Source organism: Macrobrachium nipponense, chromosome 1 (genome assembly GCF_015104395.2).
Source record: "Macrobrachium nipponense isolate FS-2020 chromosome 1, ASM1510439v2, whole genome shotgun sequence".
Taxonomy (NCBI): Eukaryota; Metazoa; Arthropoda; class Malacostraca; order Decapoda; family Palaemonidae; genus Macrobrachium; species Macrobrachium nipponense.
Genome location: NC_087200.1, coordinates 59,803,320 through 59,822,848, shown reverse-complemented (window position 1 = coordinate 59,822,848; position 19,529 = coordinate 59,803,320). Strand labels below are relative to the sequence as shown.

General features: G+C 43.1%; 1 protein-coding gene across 1 annotated transcript in view; it reads left to right on the top strand.

Annotated features, from left to right (window-relative positions):
- LOC135219339 (uncharacterized) overlaps positions 1–19,529 on the top strand; it is a 353,665-nt gene that overhangs the window by 286,420 nt on the left and 47,716 nt on the right. The window contains 1 exon segment of the mRNA XM_064256015.1: positions 6,523–6,648. Coding sequence (XP_064112085.1) covers positions 6,523–6,648 — 126 coding nt within the window.

The following is a 19,529-nucleotide window of genomic DNA, read 5'->3' as shown; positions in this document are numbered from 1 at the left end:
AAACAGAGGCATAGGATGCATAGCTCTTCGGAGGAAGAAGACGTGCACATTACGTCAGTTCACGCTTCTCCCCCTCCCCCGGATTGGGAGGTGTCGCAAGGGGCATCACCATCTCTTCGCCAGAAGACCCCAGCTAGAGTCTCCGAAGCTGTAGACATACTTGCAGTGCCATCTCCAATTGTCCCCCAGCAGCAAGAGGCACCGCAAGCAGCGTTCTTGTCAGAGCTTCAGCAGTCCGTTACGTCTCTGTTTGACGTTTACAAGTCGCAAGGACTAAGAGAGGAAGCACGCAAGAAGGAACCTAAGGATGTCAACAGACCCAGGAAGAGGATAAGACCGGAGTTAGGATAGCGAGACGCTAACAGCCAGCAAGACGCGGACTCGCTGCAAGTTGCAGCGCTCATAGACGCTCCCTCGCAGCAAGCTGGTCGCGTGACGGGAGGTGACAAGGATCATGATGCTCCCTCGTAGCATGCTGGACGCATGCATGATGCATGCAAGCAGGACGATGCGCGTGATTCCCCCACTCGTTCGACATTGGAAATTGCCAATCCTTTGGAAGAGATCTCAGAGGAGGAGACGCAAGAAACTCTTCATGCGGCAGATCTGAAAAGATTACTTGCGGTATTGGCGGACTTATATCCAAGTGATTTTCAGCAGGCTGTACCTCGGAGCCCGCCCTCGCAGTTTATGAAGGGTAGACCCCAGAAGTCTTCCTCCTTCAAGAAGACAGTTTTAGCCAGATCAGTGAAGAGGGCTTTTTCGACGCTGAACAAATGGATTTTGAAGAAAAAGGAACAGGGAAGGACAACCTTTTCCCTCCCCCCGACGAGATTGGCTTCTAGATCTAGCGTGTGGTATGAGACTGGGGAGGCTCTCGGCTTGGGAGTTCCTGCCTCCTCCCAAGGGGACTTCTCCAGACTCGTAGACGCCTCGCATAGAACAGCCATGACTAAGGCCAAAGTTATGTGGTCCACATCGGAAATAGACCACTTGCTGAAAGGCGTCTTCAGGAGCTTGATGGACTAGACTCTCGGAGCCCTCACAGATGTTACGGACGAGAAGAACGAGACGCAAATGCACTTTATTGCCTGTCTCAATAAAGCTGTGAGGGACGGGACGGTTGAACCCACAGCCCTTTTCACAGCAGGTATTATTAAGAAAAGAGCTACGCTGTGTTCTTTCCTGTCGTCAGGAGTGACTCTCGCTCAGAGAGCAGAACTCTTGTATGCTCCCTTGACCAAACAGCTCTTCCCTTCAGAGCTAGTGAAGAACTTATCGGCAGCTCTTGCGCAACAAGCAATGCAAGATCTGATTACAAGGACTGCGAGGAAAGTTCTTCCGGCAATATTTTTAGTCAGGAAGGAGAAGGAAGCTCCTCCCATGCGTCAGCCCTTTCGTGGGAGAGCCCTTTTGAGAGGAAGCCAGAGAATGGCTGCTGGAGGAAAACCTCTTAAAAACCCCAAACAGCATCCGAAACCCAAAAAGTGAACACAACAACCTCCAGACACAAGTGGGCGCCAGGTTATCCCACTACTGGCAAGAGTGGAGCCAAAGGGGAGCGGACGACTGGACAGTCGAAGTACTGAAGGAAGGATACAAAATCCCCTTCCTAAGTAAGCCTCCTCTTTCGCCAGAGCCGTTAAGAGTTGACAGCTACATACTCGGGGAGCAAAGCAGCCGCTCTTCAAGAGCAGGTAAACCAGATGCTGTCAAAAGCAGCAATAGAAGTGGTAGAGGACCCCTCGTCAGATGGACTTTACAACAGACTATTTCTGGTACCCAAGAACTCGGGAGGTTGGAGACCCGTTCTGGATGTAAGTCCACTGAACAAGTACGTGAGCAAAGTCAAGTTTGCTATGGAGACATCTGCATCAGTCCTAGCAGGCACCAAACAAGGAGACTGGATGGTGTCGATAGACCTGCAGGACGCGTATTTTCACGTCCCAATTCACCCAAACTACAGGAAATATCTGAGGTTTGTACATCACGCAACAACATATCAGTTCAAAGCATTTGTTTTGGACTAAGCACGGCTCCTTACGTTTTCACACGAGTGGTATCGAACATGGCTCTCTGGTTACATCTGAAAGGGGTACGAATATCGATGTACCTGGACGACTGGCTAATCAGAGCCAGGTCGCAAGAAAAGTGTCTGGAGGATCTACAAGTGACAATGACTATGACGCAACAACTGGGACTGGTAGTAAATCTTGCCAAATCACAGCTGACGCCTTCACAAGACATCATCTGCCTGGGGATGAGGATTCAGTCAGTATTTTTTCGGGCTTTTCCAGCCCCGAAACGCATTCTAGAATGCTTAAAAAAGGTGAAGCTCTTCCTAGGGAGATGGACCTGCTCGGCGAGGGAATGGATGAGTCTCCTGGGGACCCTCTCCTCGATCGAGCAATTCGTCTCCCTGGGAAGACTACATCTACGTCCACTTCAGTTCCATCTGTCAAGATATTGGACAAGAGACCAATCCTAGAGACGTGGATTCCGATCCCTCTGGGAATCAGGAATCAGTTGAGTTGGTGGGACGACCCCAACAAACCACAAGAAGGCTTCGAACTTCAACAGAAGAACCCCAACCTAGTGTTGTATTCAGACGCATCGTACGTGGGGTGGGGTGCAACACTGGGGAAGGGCGAGACTCGGGTCTATGGGAAGACCATCAGAAGAAATGGCATATAAACATGAAGGAACTGGTGGCTATTCATCTAGCGCTAATACACTTCCAGGAGGAGGTCCAGAACAAGTTAGTACAGGTCAACGCAGACAACACCACAGCGTTGGCCTACACCAGGAAACAGGGAGGCACTCGTTCGGATTCCCTTTACGAGCCAGCAAAAGATCTCCTGCTGTGGGCAAAAGCGAACAATATAACTCTGATAACCCGCTTCATAGAGGTAGAGAAGAATGTCAGAGCGGATCTTCTCAGCAGAGGAAGACAAGTTCTCACGACAGAATGGACCCTACATCACGAGGTGTGCAGCAGGCTTTGGAATCTGTGGGAAGAACCGAATAGACCTCTTTGCAATGCAGAGAACAAAGAGGTTACCTGTTTACTACTCTTCAGTCCCAGACCAGGAAGCAGTGGCAGTGGACGCCTTCCTCACGGATTGGGAAGGACTAGACATGTACGCCTTCCCCCCATTCAAGATCCTAGACATAGTCATGAAGAAGTTCAGGGAGTCGAACAACGCCCGCATGACCCTGATAGCTCCGTTTTGGCCCATGAGACCCTGGATCACAGAAGTGATGGAGTGGCTAGTATACACCCCCAGATCGTTACCTTGTCGAAACTATCTACTCAGACAGCCACATATAGAGAGATACCATCAAAATCTCCTCGCTCTCAATCTAACTGCCTTTCGACTATCGAAAAACTGGCAAGAGCGAAGGGCTTTTCGAGGGAAGCTGCAAGAGCAATCGCGAGAGCGAGGAGGACATTCACAATCAAGATGTACCAGTCAAAGTGGGACGTGTTCAGGGAATGGTGCAGAGTTAACAACATTTCCTCTTCCAGTACCTCTCTAACTCAACTGGCAGATTTTCTGTTACACTTGAGAGCCCAAGAGAAACAAGCAGTATCAACCATCAAGGGATACCGCAGCATGCTAGCTTCCGTCTTCCGTCACAGAGATATTGACATGTCGGGAGACAAGGATCTCTCGGACCTCATAAGGTCCTTTGAGACAGTTAAGAGGAAGGACAACCCAACCCCCTCTTGGAATTTGAATGTAGTCCTGATGTTTTTAACCTTGAGCAGGTTTGAACCTCTTGACTAGGCTTCGTGGAAGGATCTCACTAAGAAGACCCTATTCCTGGTTGCGTTGGCAACAGCCAAGAGGATAGGAGAATTGCAAGCCTTTAGCAAAAATGTAGGCTTCAATGGAGAGAATGCAGTCTGCTCGCTGCAACTAGGTTTTCTCGCCAAGAACGAGAATCCTTCTCAGCCATGGCCCCCAGATCCTTTACCATACCAGGGTTAGCTCATTTAGTAGGAGAGGAAAAGGAGAGAGGCCTTTGTCCAGTGAGGGCCCTAAAATTTTATCTGCAGAGGACCAAAAACATGAGAGGACAGGCAGACAACCTCTGGTGCTCGGTGAAGAAACCTTCGTTACCCTTGTCAAAGAATGCACTTGCGTTCTTCATCAAGGATTTAATAAGGGAAGCTCACCAGAACTGTGACGAGAAAAGCTTCCCAATCCTCAAAGTCAAAGCACACAAAGTAAGAGCTGTGGCAACTTCGAGGGCTTATAGACACAACAAGTCTATGAAATCGATTTTGGAAGCGACATTCTGGCAAAGCAAGTCAATCTTCGCAGATTGTTACCTAAAAGAGGTACAGACCCTGGGTCCGTACGTTGCCTCCGGCGCCGTAGTTGGAGAAGGTACTACTGCCTCTAACCTATAACCTTGTTTATATACCCTTGCATTTTCTTGAACTTCGATCTCACAGGTTGTCTGTGAAGGTTGTTGCAACCTTCCACGATCTGGGGTGCAAGTCTAAGTTAGGTTTTATGGAGTGTGTTTTTAGTGTGTTAGTGGGTCAGGTGGTCAGCTCATTGTCCATGGCTATGCCATGATAGCAAGGGTGGTGGTCTAGTCATGTTAAGGTTGAGGACCGTGTGACAGCCCCACAGAGACTTTCTACAGCGGATTGCTGGGTCTCTCAAGGGATGCAGGTGAATGAGGCAGGAAAACTATGAAGCCAGCTTCCTTATCAGGTAGGAACCAGATTATTGGTACGGCTAATTTATAGCGATTAATAATTATACGAATTCCCAACGGTGTTGCAGTTCTCTAACCCACCACCAAGTGTGTCAATCAGCTATATGTATGTAAATACCAGGGAAGTTAGATATTTAAAAATGGTATTTTCATTATAAAATAAGTTTTTAAATATACTTACCTGGTAGTTACATATATAGCTTTATCCCGCCGATTCGTCGCGTGCACGGCAGAAATTCAAAATTCGCAGCAATCGCCGATAGATGGTCAGGTGATCATACCTGTGCTCCCTCTACCCAGGTACTTGGAACCATTCCCATTTGTCCTCAGAAATTCCATGCCCCTGTTCTCAGAGGGGAGGAGGGAGGGACCTTTTATATATGTAACTACCAGGTAAGTATATTTAAAAACTTATTTTATAATGAAAATACCATATTTCTCAAATTCTATCTCCTCCCTTGATACTTGATATTAAGACCTGGGATTTATTACCTTATATAGACCTGATGTAGACCTCCAATCAAATAGAGAGTTTTTTCTAAAAGTAATTTTTTTTGCTAGATATGAATTTTTTCATTATGGTAAAAAAATAAATCCTATAAGTCATGAAAAAAATGTTAAGAAAAAAATGAAACAAAAATGAAAAAAAAGGGCTAGATTTGATTGTTCTATAATGTCTTTCTAAGTTTTCTATAATGTCTTTCTAAGTTATATACCGAGTTTCAATGCTATAGCTTTAAAACTAAGGGAGAAGATAAAATTTGAAGGTTAATAAGTATAGTTTTGAGATACTAGCGTTCTAAGTTTTTCCTTGTATTTTACAAAGACAGTGTTAATAAATCTTGATTATTATGAATTTTATATTCCTTTTTGGGTATTGATAAACCAAAACTATGTTCTTTATCATAGTTAAATCATAAATGAAGATCCCTTTGCTCAAAGATTGTAGCCTGGGACACTGCGCCAGGCTCCTCTGTACGCAACAATCTCTCTCTCTCCTTCACCAACTCAGTTAATATCGCTGATACTAAGATCTTCTGAACTCTTATTTGAGTGAACTTTCTTCTTCTGTATGTCAGTGAGATGTTTTGCTAGTCTTTTCCTCTTTGACATGATGAAAACCTTGCCGAAACAAAGAAAAACAGATGTAAAAGCAAGTGAATGTTAGAGGTGAAACTCGAACGTGTCTCTCTCTTTCATGTTTCTGCTGCACTGAAGGGTGTAAAGCCCAGTCTTCCCATCTACAGATGCCATTGCTCACAATTTGTTTGATAATAATGATCAAAATTTATGATAACAGAAGAAATATACTGCATTTTCTTGTGTGGATCAATGTTTTTGGCTTATTGAGTTACTTTTACTAATTACCCTGTAACTATGTAAGTAAGAGGAATTTTGACGAATTACCCTGTAACTATGAAAGTAAGAGGAATTTTGACGAAATATTTTGTATACTCAATCTCCATTGCCATATGAAGCTCCATGAATTTTTTCATGGTTTTGCATTTTTCGCCCTATATTGGCAGGCTAGCACCCTTAACCCATAGTAATCAGTTCATCAGTGGGTGATTTAATTCACTCCCTACTGGCATAGCAAAGTTAGAGAAAGGGTAAAAAATGTGTTCTTACATGTATGATGAAATTCCATGCTTTCCTGGGCAAATTGTTTTATAAGTAATTGTTTCTTCTAAAATAAGAAGGTTGGTTGGCTGTGTATTATTTATTGATTTTTTTTTTGTATGGCATGAGCTGGATTCATTTTCACTGATGACATGTATTTTACAGGAATCGTGAATTGGAGACCCAAATAGCTGAGAGAAATGCAATGATTCGTGTTTTACAGAAAAGATTAGAGGAGAAAGAAAATGTATATCAGAATGCACTGAGAAATTCACTTGGTGCAGGGAAAAGGTAAGTTATAGATCATACCATATTGTATATTTTGAGCAGTGAGAAATAGTTAAAACTGGTAACAATCACTTTTTTTCATTATGTTTTTGACAAAGAAACTGGAAATGATGTTTATAATAAGGCCAGAAGAAGAAATAGATATATTTGTGGATTTAGAGAACAGACTTGACAGAATACCAAAACAGTTAATTTGATGGGCATAAGAAAGGTAGAGGGTACCTGAACCTGAAGAAATTGAGTAATGAAGGTATTTTATTACCATACCATAAGAACTAGAGTAAAGACAGTGGCAAGTATGTCAGATCGGTTTTTCTTTCTTTCTATAAATCTTCTGCTGACAACCCTTATGGACAGAATTAGCTGACTATAAACCAAAGAGGGCTACAAGGAAAATTGGCCTACAGAGAGAGAGAGAGAAGTTATATAAATATTGGTGCCTGTTATGAATCAGTGCTGTGCCTGTAGTTATTTATAATAGGAATGAAGTACTGTTACAAAGAAATCCACAAATCAGTCAGTCAAACAAGTATTTGACAACAACAGATAAAGAAGTCGAAGTAAAGTTGAAGTCTGGAAAATTCAGTGTGGATTTGCAGGGAAGTGCATAGCCTGGTAGTTTTCCAGGAAAATGCAATGGATTCCAGTGCCTGTCATATTCAAGATCTTGTAACAAATAGATAGAGGTGGGGGCAGGTCTTCGATATAGTAGAATAGTATATCTGCATCTTCAGTAAAACCCTGGATTTGAGTCCAGGAAATAAGTAAAAAGCAGAATTTCTTGTTACCTATATGTATAAGATTTATGTTTCTTTATATGTGGAAAAACAGCACTTGTTAAGAAAATGGCAAAGATTCTGGAAAAGGTTACTATAACATGCTTAGATTCATGGCTAGAATGTATAGGGATATTGATAGTAGTGTTATTTTTTACTGTCATATTCTAAAATTATGTTCATTTATTAACTTGGAGATTTTTTATTTATGGAGTGATTGACCTTTACTTAATGCAGAGAAAGTTACTGGGTATTCACAACTCAGCTGGATAATTTTCAACCTCCCCCCCCCAAAAAAAAACAAGAAAAATGAAAAGCCATGAAAAGACCTGATGTGTCAAAAAAAAAAGATAAAAAAACAGAAATAAATTTTCTGCAAAATTTTGAAAGACGTGTCATTGGCTTCTTGTTTTTGTCCTTGTAGTTGGTATTAAAAAAATGAGAAGAGACAGCAGTGTGCAGAACAGTTTATTACTGAGTATCAGTAATGTTTGCATAGTAATACATATTGATTTTTGCTAAATTAAATAATAAGACTTTTTAAAAGTGATTATTGTTTATGTTATATGAAAATCACCTTATGAACATATAAGAGTAGGTAAGATTTGTAGGTATCTAAGGCAAAAAAAGTACAGGTATAGTGTAGCCACAACAGTGAGGACTGATAATTATAGAACACTGTAAAATATCTTTGTTCATATATGAAACAAACCCTTGGTTGTAATATTAGGATAAATAACATAGCGCCAGCTGAAAACCAGTTAAGTTAAAAAATTGTGTACGCAAGGGACTGTTGGCATCTGTACGCAGTCATGAGTCACGTGGGACCACCCACATACCCCTCTTTAACCCGTGACCATGTTAGTTATTTTCTTACTGCCTTTAAGAGAGGAAGTGCTTTGCTTCTGTTCTTTTAAAGCTGGTTTGGTTTGAATCTGTTTGTGTGTGGAATTTCCAGGCAATTTTAAGAACATGGACCCTTGACATGCTTCCTGGATCTCACAAGAAGCAGATAAATGCCTGGATATCTTCACCTTTTTTAACGTCGGAATACACAGAGCCCCATCCAATGTGTAGTAGGTCGTAGGTGCAGAAAACTATGTTCAGATCCAGTTACTTCACCACCTGTACTATTTGATATTTCACGTATCCCATCTGGTTCATCTATGGATTCATATCTTGGATGTATCAGGAGGGACTTTGGAAGGTAATTTTCTCTAATTGTGCTCCTTTTCCTGTGGAGGAAGGGTGTGCATCCCCATCTTGCTCTTTGTTCCAGATACGGAGGAAGAGTTGATTGGGGTGTGCGATCGGCATTAGGCCTTTCAGGATTATCAACCCTAGAAGGGCAGTTGGTTTGCTATGTGATGTCTCACTTCCCTCAAGGGTCCCCTCGCTATGGATGTCCCTTCTACCCCTGATCTTCAGTGAATGGTGGTCGAATACTTCGACATTGGTAGAGAAGCAGATAGTACAACGCCTCAGTATTTTGAGTTAAGGTTGCTATGCTTACAGAAATAACAACAGCAGCCTTATACTTCCTATTAAGTGCTGGCATCACATTCAGGATGCTCAGTGACGTCATAAACATGGCTTGCACAGACATGCTTCCACGCTTGCTTCTTTGATGTACAAGAGTACTGTACAACTACGCTTTCTGATTCTGTGACACTCACATTTGTTCATACGCGAACAAACCTGAGGTCTGAACAATAGGATAATTTTCTAGTGCCCAGCTGGATCTGGTTAAATCATAGATGAAAAAGCAAGGAATCTTGTGAGATCTGGCAATGCATGTGTATATTGGGTGAAAACCAGTCAAAGACCGCGCACCCACGCTACTGCGTTCAGTCTTTTTCTTAACCGTCTAGTTGAGAGTTGCAGTTGCCTGTTTTCACTTTGTGTTTGTCAGTGTGTGTGTGCTTGTGTTATGGCTTCCTCCACTTCTTCTCAGCCTCGCTAACATATGTGCCCGGGAACTCAAGGTTTCCCGTGTTCTTGTTTCCTAACTTCTGCAGCTACAGACCCACACTCCACATGCAGTAGGTGTCGTGCTAATGTTTGTACCATAACGAATTCTTGCCTGGAATGTCGTGAGTGGCCTAGAATTCAGTGGAAGTTATTTTATAGTAAGAGGGAGCATTGTAGAGTTTTGACCCTTCCTTCGGGAAGGGTTTTCATCACCTTGTCCCGATGCGTTGTCTTCTTCTGCAGTCACACCCCATGATGCTAGTGTTGTTGTGCCTGTGTCTCCTTCCTTTTTTTCCATCAATTTGTTGTTGGAAGTATTGGGAGGCCCTCAGGCTGATTTATTGTGTAATGTCGGCCCCTCTTCCTTGGGAGTTAATTTGCTTCCTACAAGGGAGGAGGCTATTTCATTGGTTTCTTATATTTCAGACTCAGAGGCGTCCGAAATGGCTGCGCTCTGGTGGTTGCTTGGGCTATGGGGTTCACCCTCCTTTGAGGGTTTGCTGACACATTTCATGAATGCTCACCTCCCCCCTCAGGCCCCCCCAGCTCTCCCACCTCCCTTTACCCTTCTCTATGTTGGTGGCATGGGTCAGCCATTTTGTATCTCTCCGCCAGTGATGCCTGCCGCTCGCTTAGGTCAAGGGGAGGTCGTGACGTCAGCGCCGCTGGTGGCATCACTCCCAGTTCCATCTCTCCCAGTTACAGCCATGATGTCACTTCCATTGATGACATCACTCCCAGTGCCCTCAGTGTTGTCTGTCTCTGCTATGTCGGCGTCATCGGTTGGGGCTGTTGCGCTGCCTCGCTCCTCAGTGTCATCATCGTTTGCTCCCGTGACGTCATTGCTGCCATCCAGGACGTTCCCTCTCCCTTCTGTATCATCTGCGTCCTCTCTTATGGATCTGTCTGAGGCTGTATGTCAGCCAGTTCTTAAGAGATTGGACTCTGCTTTGGAAGATAGGTTTGCTGCCTGTTGGCTGAGAAGGCTGTGAGCAAGTGTGTTGCGTTGCCCCTCCTCCTGCCAAGAGGATGTGTAAGGAATCAATGCTGTCATCTTCTCTTCCATTCCCCCATCTCATCCGCATTGCCATATCAAGCGTTGGAGGGTTAAGGAGGTTGCTTTTTCTTTGTCAATGAGTGAGGAGTGGCATGTCCGTGTTCCTGGGAGTGTTAGTGTTTTGTCCCTTGTGCAGTCTGCTGTGGCTGCATTGTCATCTTCTTTGAGACACGAGTGTGTTGCAACCTCGCACGTTCGTGTGCATGTTGCCGATTCTTCTGCTGCTTCTGCACCAGGGCCTATTTGTCATTGTAAGGATCTCAAGGCACCTGTGAAAAGGTCAAAAGTTATGAATGCAGTAGTGCAGCCGGAGTGTTCGCCTCCCCCTCCCATTGATGCTGTTTGGGGTTCAACTCTGAGGAATTCTCATTCTATGTCAAGAGTTTGAGATGCTTCTCCATCACACATATGTACATCTGGTCCACACAGACGCATTCGTGGACACGTACGTGAGTCATCTATTGCGAGTGTTTGTAGTGGTGTTCCTAGTGTTGTGGTTGGTTCATCACAGGGGTTGGCGCTTGGCTCCAGTCCAGACAGGTCTGCTGGCGCCTCAGGTTGTTTGGCTGCTGGGTCCACAGTTGATTTGCATGAAGAAGGCGTTTTGGAAAAGCCTGCATGTTTTTCTCGTCGTCGGTTTCCATTGCTGGAGCAGGAGGAAGGAGACACGCAAGAGTTTTTATCTTCCTTTACCGAAGTTATTGATCTCATTCGTGGGTTCAACAATTTGGAGAGTAAGACTCAGGCTCAGTCGTCTTTCACTCCCTTCTTGGAATCCTTGCTGGGGGGTACGCAAGATCCTAAGTCGTCATTTCAGCTTCCCTTATCGGGGCATGCCCAGTCAGTCTTGCAAAAGGTGAACGCTTCTGTGTCAGATCGGGACGGGTCTCTTCGGTCAAGGGGTTCTTCCAAGTTGCTTTGTCCACCACTCATGAGGCATAGGAAGTATTATGCTACGAACTCTGCCTGCTTGCTGCCTCGTCGCCTTAATCCAGACATTATATAACGTCTGAAGCCAGGGTTGACTTTGGAGCAGGTGAGGTCGGTGGCGCTGTCCTTGTCTCCGCAGGATGCCTCAGCTTTGGAGTCAACGGCAGCCTCCATGTTACAGACTGTGTCATGGTTGAACTTCTTGTCGACAATCATTGCCAAGATTGCGTCTGACAGGTCCCCAGAAGGGTTGGTGAGCGCTTCTTCTCTTGCCAGTTTGCTGCAGTCTGGAGGCAAGGCATTCTCATATCTCGCACACCTTAGCGTTAATTTATGGGCTAATCTTCTGATCAGAAGGGAAGCAGCTTTATCCAGGATGGCAAGATCAGTTGACCCTGAGTCCATGTTGGTGCTAAGAAATGGGGATCTTTTATAATCTCAGTTCCTGTTCCCTCGGACTGAGCTGGAGGATGAGATAGACCGACGGCGAACTGACATGAAGGACAGGTTGGTGCACCAGGCTGTGTCCAAGTCAGTCTCTCATTCTCGGAGGCGTCCCACCCATCCTCCTCCTCCTCCTCCTGCTCAGCAGCAAGTACAAAGATCATCGCCTGTTAAGCCGTCTTAAGAGTTCGGTGTGGCGGGGCCCTTCCATTTGTCTCAGCCTAGGTCAGAGGACCAACGTCCCTTATGGTCCTGCTCTTACAGGTCAAGGAGGGCACTCTAGGGGCAGAAATAAGGGGGGTCGTTGATAGGTTGGGCGCCTCTCCCTCTCCTTTGCCACAGGTGGGTGGGTGGCTGGTGGGTCAGTGGGCCAAGTGGCAGAGTTATGGGGCAGAGAATGGGTAGTAGATGTCCTTCGGATGAGGTATCTACTACTCATTTAGGCGGCCTCATTACTTCGGGCGTTTGGAGTTTGGAGAACAGACAGCAGCATATCAACATCTTAGAGTTAAAGGCAGCCTTTCTGGGTGAAGGAATTTCAGGAGAAAGTAGAGGGACATTCTGCTGTTCTCATGTCGGACAACACCATGTTGGTTGCTTATGTGAACAAGCAAGGGGGACTGATTTTGCATCAACTTCACGCCTTGACAGTCAAGGTTCACAAGTGGGCGGTCAGTAATTCGGTAGAGCTCTCAGCCAGATATATCCCTGGCAAAAGGAATGTGGTTGCGGACAAACTCAGAATGGTCTCTCCATCAGGCCGTGGTAAATAGACTTTTCCAGGTTTGGGGGAAACCTATGCTAGATCTCTTTGTGACCCCGTTCAACAGGAAACTAGAGGTATTCTGTTTGGTGGTTCCGGATCCTCTGGCGTTAGCAGAGGATGCGTTCCAACATCCTTGGGACAACCTGGAGGTTTATGCCTTCCCTCCATTTTGTTTGATCCGTCAAGTCCCGAACAGGTGGATGAGTTCGCTGAGTCTCTGGATGATATTGGTCACCCTTCTGTGGCCGCAGGTGAAATGGTTCCCGGATCTGTTGTCAGTGGTGCCTAGGGACATCCCCCCGTGGTGGTATCTTCTTTGTTAGCCACACATAGAAAGATTCCACCAGTCAGTAGAATCCCTGTCTTTTCACGGTTGGAGGTTATCAAGCATCCCCTCCGAGCAAGAGGCTTTTCTCAGAAGACAGCAGGATATATGTCCAGCAGTCTGAGAAAGTCTACCTCTGCCATTTACCAAGGAAAAGGGCGATTTACTGTGATTGGTGTCGTAAACTGGGGTTTTTCCACTCAGAACCTCTATTCAGTGCATAGCAGATTTTTTTGTCATCCTCAGGGATGAGAAAGGCTTGTCTGTTTCCACCATTAGAGGTTACAGGGCAGCCCTGAGTTTGGTGTTATGTCTTAGAGGTATCAACATCTCATCCTGGGAACTCTCCTTGCTAGTTAAGGGGTTTGAGCAGTCGTGTTCTCCTAGAGAGCTCAAGCCTCCAACGTGGGATGTTTCCTTGGTCTTGAGAAGTTTCGCTAAAACTCCTTATGAGCCTTTACGCCGTTCATCAGACAGGAACTTGACACTCAAAACTGTTTTCCTCTAGGCCTTGGCCTTTTCAAAGAGAGTGGGGGAGCTACATGTCCTCAGCTATGATGTGAAGCAAACCAGGGGTTTTGGGGTCAGTGTCCTTGTCCTGGAATCCTTCGGTGCAGGATGATACTAGGTTAGCCTCCTTTTCCATTCCATCACTGGATGACTTTGGGTGGTAATTCTCAAGCGCTTTTGTTAGGTCCTGTCAGAGCTCTACATTGCTATCTTAAGAGGACATGATATCTTAGGCCAGGTTGTCTTTTTTTGTTAGCACAGGGCGTACGAAGAAAGAGGTGTCCAAGAATACAATCTCTTTTTGGATACATGAAGCTATCAGACAGGCGTATTTGACTCTTGATGATTCCACCGCCACGTCTGTGTAGGCTAGAGCACATGACATCAGGGGTATTGGTCCCTCTCTGGCTTTCAAGAAGAATTTGGCTGTTCATAGAGTTCTGAGCGCTGGTACTTGGTTACGCCATTCCTCATTCACCTCTTTCTATCAAAAGGATGTTGTCCACAGATCTATGGACACTTTTTCCTTAGGCCCTGTGGTGTCTGCCCAACAGATCATGTAACGCATCGTTGCCCTTAACCGGGCACGTTTGTATCTTACCTAAGATGATTGTGTGGAAGAGAGAATGAGTGAGTTGGCTGGTGTCTTTCTTTCTCTTGTTCCTTTTCTTCTTCCTACGGGCAGGTTGAGGAATAGACACATCATTCGCTGGACTGGTCTGATACAGGGGAGTAAGGTAGTCATACTGATAGTTTGGTTGCTTTGTGTTCAAATATTCGAACCCTTTATTTAGTAGCATATACTCCACTCCCTAGCAAGGGTGAGTGAGGAGTAATAACGAACCATGGTGCATTGGTTTGTTATTGAACAGTCAGAGTTTCTCTTTAGTTCCCTTCTGCAATGAATCTTCCCATTTATCATTGTATGTAGCCCAGTGGCTGAGTTGTTGGATATCAGTTTATCTAGCTTCTCACGGGCATCAGTTCCTCTCCTGTAGATATTTGTTTTGGAGTTGGACTGGTGGGTAGGCCCCCAGCCAGTTTAGGATGTCTGTACCTCCCACCAAGTATATGTCTATCCTATTGTTAAGACCGAAGGTTTGTTCATGTATGAACAAATGACAAATTTTTTAAGACAATTTGTATTTTTCATAGCTACAAACCTGGTCTTCACATTGTACTGCCCACCTCTAGCCGCCCCTTTGTCTTCTTAAGACATCCTGAGTTGGGAAAGACAACCCAGTAGCGTGAGTATGCGGTCTTTTCACCTGATATACACATCCTTTGCCATATCTCGCAAGATTCCATGCTTTTTCATCTACGATTTAACCGGATCCAGCTAGGCACTAGAAAATTATCGTATTGTTAAGACCTCAGTTTTGTAGCTATAAAAAATATAAATTGTTATAGAAAATTTGTCATTTTTGGGAGAAATTGGAAGCCTTAGGAGAAATAACAAACATACAAGTGGAAAAGATGCAAGTTTTTCCTTCTTGTTCTCCTCCTGCTTAGGTTTCAACACAAGCTTCGGTGACATTGACTCCAGTGCGTTCTCTAATCAATTGTTGTAGAAAAGGGACTTCATGGCTGATCCTCGCGCCAAGGGGAGAAGAATGGTTTCTTCTCCATCTTTGAGCCAGGACTGTCACATCCCTTTTATAAGAAAGCACAAGAAGTAGTTGTAAATGTCGAACAAGTTACTGATTGAAGCTTGGTCTAGTGCAGCTTTGAAAGAGTTGGAGAATGTTTGAATCAGGGACTTTGTGACTGATCCTCGTACCAAGAGGAGAAGAATAATTTCTTCTTCATTTTCGAGCCAGGACTGTCACAGCATTTTGGGTTTCTTTGTTATGGTAGGAAGAATACCATCAACAACCTTGTGCCATCAAGTGTGATGATGTCATAGCCAAAACCACTATCAAAATGATGGCAGTCATGACACCATGACAGTCTACTGCCTACAGCCTCTTGTCTTCAGTGATGACAAATATACAGTAACTACGCTTTCATATTCAGGAACATGCGCTTATGGAGAAATTTGATAATTTTAGAAGGGAAATTGAAAAGACACGCAAGATGGAAAGGCATGAATTGTCTTCGTCTTCGTGATCTTGTCTTTTCCTGTAGGCTAAGCTGCAGCGATGCCTGTGCTTGCTACAGTTAAATTTTGGAATAAGGGTCTTTGTAACAGATCCCTGTGCCAAGTGGAGAGGAATTATTTCTTCTTTGCCTTCAAAAAAAGCTCAAGCAGTAGTTATTAGTTCAGTCTTGCCGGTTGACGTCTAGGTTGTCAATGGTCCAGTGAGAGGTTGAGAACGATGATGGCCGTAGGGCCATGACGGACGTAAGAACTAGGACGGCTGCAAAGACTATGACGGCCATGAGTTTGAATATTTTCCTAGCCTAATCTTTCCTTTCGAACACAATTGTGCAATCTTCCCACCTGTCCACATTCTCTGACCCCAGTATACTCCAGCTTACACCTTTGAACAACACCATGATAAGACTTACAACCCAAAAACTCCTATTCGACAAAGATCTCTCTCCTACTACCAAACAACCCAAGCCACTTGTCTCCTGCTGCCTCTATTATTGTTTACATTCACCAGATACCTCCGCCATCTTGTCTTCTATGACGTCACAACACAACTTAAATACATCAATAAACACTTTTTAAAATCAACCATATGCTGCCCATACATTGGACATCCACCATATTTCGACAATACAGAAAATAACAATAATAATAAAAATGAAATAACTCTAATTAAACTGATGTACAATACATAATCACACTTATCTCTTTCTCCCTCCCCTCCAACTGCTTCCTAACCTAGTCCCTTTAATTTCCTTTATTCGCCAACTCTTTACCCTCTACATAATTTCTAATATTTTCCCCTAAAACCTACTACCTCTTCCCACAAATTCTTGAAATATATCAATCCTTCTATAGCCTCCCCAACATTCAGGGCTTCTGTTTCAGTGGTGGATTTTGCCATTCTCCTCGATTTCCTGGACTTCCACCATATGGGACTTCTCCTCTCACCATCTGTCAAGGATATGATATAGCCCAATTGTGAATGACCATCTTCTATGTTCCCAAATGAAGTGTCTGCATAGGCTTCCCAATAAATCTTTTCTTTTTTCATCTCACTTATTGTAACTTCGCACATCATGTTCTTAGTTTTTCTCACCATTTTAATAAGCTTCTTCATATCCTGAGTCGCTCCTTCTTTAAATGCTTTACTTAATTCACTGACATCATATGATATTTCTGGCATGGTATGTAGTGATACCCAATTCAACTGTCCTACCACTGATCTATACTCGGGTAAATCCTTTTGTTGTAACACTCTATTACCCGCATATCTTCTAGCTTCTGTTTCTTTTATAGAATACACATACTGCCACTGATTAAGGCAAAATCTATTCTCCTTCTGCTCTACTACTACTCCTATATACTTAAACCTTTTACTTCTTCTCCTACTTGCCATTTCCCTTTCAATTTCCCAATTGTTTCCTTTAAAAATCCTTCAGTTCCTCCGTAGCAATAATCATCTATGTGGGTACACAAAGTAACATTCAGTATATTGTTTTTTTCCAGAAGAATATATTAGGCTTTAGTCTTCTTCTCTCACCTTTGAGCTCTTCCACTACTTTCACTTTACAATACCGTGCTTTTGCTGCATCCTTGAGCCCATAACCAGTTTTCTTCAACTTCCATAATCCACTCCAACCATCTTCCCAAGGTGGCTTTAAATATACTTCTCTTTGTATATCATCACCTTGTAAATACGCATTTTTCACATCCAACATATAACAATTCCAATCTTTCACTTTTATTATGGTCAAACAAAATTTATAAATTTCAGCATTGCATGTGGGAGTGTCTTTTTCCCATTCCGCCATCTCTTCTTCAAACCCTCTAGCAACCAATCTTGCTTTACATATCCTTTCCCCCCTTTTATCTTTTCAGTTACTATCCATCCTGTAGATATAGCTTTTTGTCCAAAGTAGATATAGCTTTTTGTCCAAAATCATTTACCTCCTCATATACCATGTATTCTCTCCAACTTTGAAGTTCTTTTTCTTTAGCGTCCATTATGCTTCTATGTTCATATCCTAGCAACACCTCATCTTCATCTTCAATTTTTTTTTACATGACACTAATCCCTCAAGTTAACCCACCCCTTGTCACTTGACTGCGAGTCTTGTACATTGTACCAATCAGCCCATGATTTGCATGATGTTTTTCCTGCAAGACTTAATATAATCCATTCTTCTACTTGTCCTGTGTCATTGTTTACAGCTCTAACTCTATTTCCCTTTTTGAATCTTTGTATCACTTCTATTAACTCAATTTCTCCATCATCTTCCATTGTTTCCACTACCACATCTCTTTCTATAGCCTCTTCTGTGTCTGCATTCCCCAGCCTACTATTATCTTTTTTCCTTCCTGCCTATCTACCTTCCATTCATTTGGGCCATCGGATCTACCTTTCACAACATATGATTTATCTATTCTAGAAGACATCTTTTCTGTTTCTGGTGATAGTCTTTGAATCCTAGGAACCTGTATCTAGCTACTTCTCTTAAAGAATCCCCATGTTTAATTACTACTGTTTTCCCTGATACTCTCACTACCTGAGCAGGTCCTCCATTCATTTTCATTTTCCCTCTTATAGAATACCTCATCTCCCACCTCTGCTTCTTCAAATTTATGTTCTCTGGTGTTTTTGTTTAATGCAATTCTTATTTTATTACATGTCTTATTTTTTATAAACCCCTCTGGCCTTGTGCATTGCATTCAGTGTGTCCATTACCATACTCTCTTCCATCCCATCTCTCTGCTTGGAGGACTTGAGCTCTCTTCTCCCATTAGATTAGGCAGGGAAGGGTTTTTTATCAAATATTAATTGGTTAGGAGAGAAACCTCCATTATTCATTAAGCAGTTCCTAGCACTCGCTACCCATTTCAATGCTTATGGATCAATCTACTTTCTCATCCTCCATCATCTTTCTTACACTTCCCTTGATCATGTCTATGGTCTTTTCACATAATCCGTTGCTCCATGGAGATTCTGATTCTGTGGCTAATGCTTTAATATTCCATCTTCGGTTTCATTTTGAAATTCTCCCCCATTGTCTGACAATATTTTGGAAGACGCTCCAAATATAGCAAACCAACCATCAGGTGTCTTAATTATAGATTCTGGTTTCTTATCTTTTATCCAAAAAGCCTGATAATACCTCATTACCATATCCACCATTACCAAGAACTTTCTCTCTTCTATCTCCCATATCCATTGCTGCAACTTCATTAAATGTTTTACTCCAAGAAAATCCTACTAGTACTGGTTTAGCTGGATTTATTTTGTATCTTTTACATATCTCACAATTTCCAATCAGGTCCGTTACTTGTAACTTTTTCATTTCCTCCTTTTCTTTTCTTTATCAACCCATCACTCCAGTGTGCTTCCTGTGTTAGCTTCCATGTTTTATTTCCACTTCCGTGACCAAACTGTAAATGTAATTTCTTCATTGTGCTTTTAATTTCCCTCAGACTGTTTCCCTTCCAACCTTCCATTAATAATTCTTCAAGCTTCCTCCTCCTTATAGGTACTCTTAAATGACCCTGTTTGTCTTCTCTTAACTTTACCGCCATTCCCCCTAATACTTCTATTATGACAATTTTCTTTTAAATTTATGGTCATACCCATTTGCTCATGGTTTGCTTACCTATTAGCCATGGTAGATCATCCTGCAGAATTTCTGTCTTCAAATAAAACTTCTTGTTTTTTTATATCACTGGTATTTCCATTACTCCTTTTGACTTATAAGATGTCTTACCAAAATTAAACACTTTATTAGACTCTGTCCTAGTATCCTTCATTCTCATTAACTTTCCCTGACTCAAATCCTTGACAGTGTGTGTTAGTAACAATTTTGCAAACTGTCGATTTACACCATGTATAAAATTGCATCAATCACTTCCCACAACTCTTCTCTATTTTATTAACTTCTACAGAAACTGCTACTTCTGGCCCAGGTTCTGTTTTCTGCTTATTTTCTTCTTGTTTTGTTTCAGTTTTCTTCCTATTATGA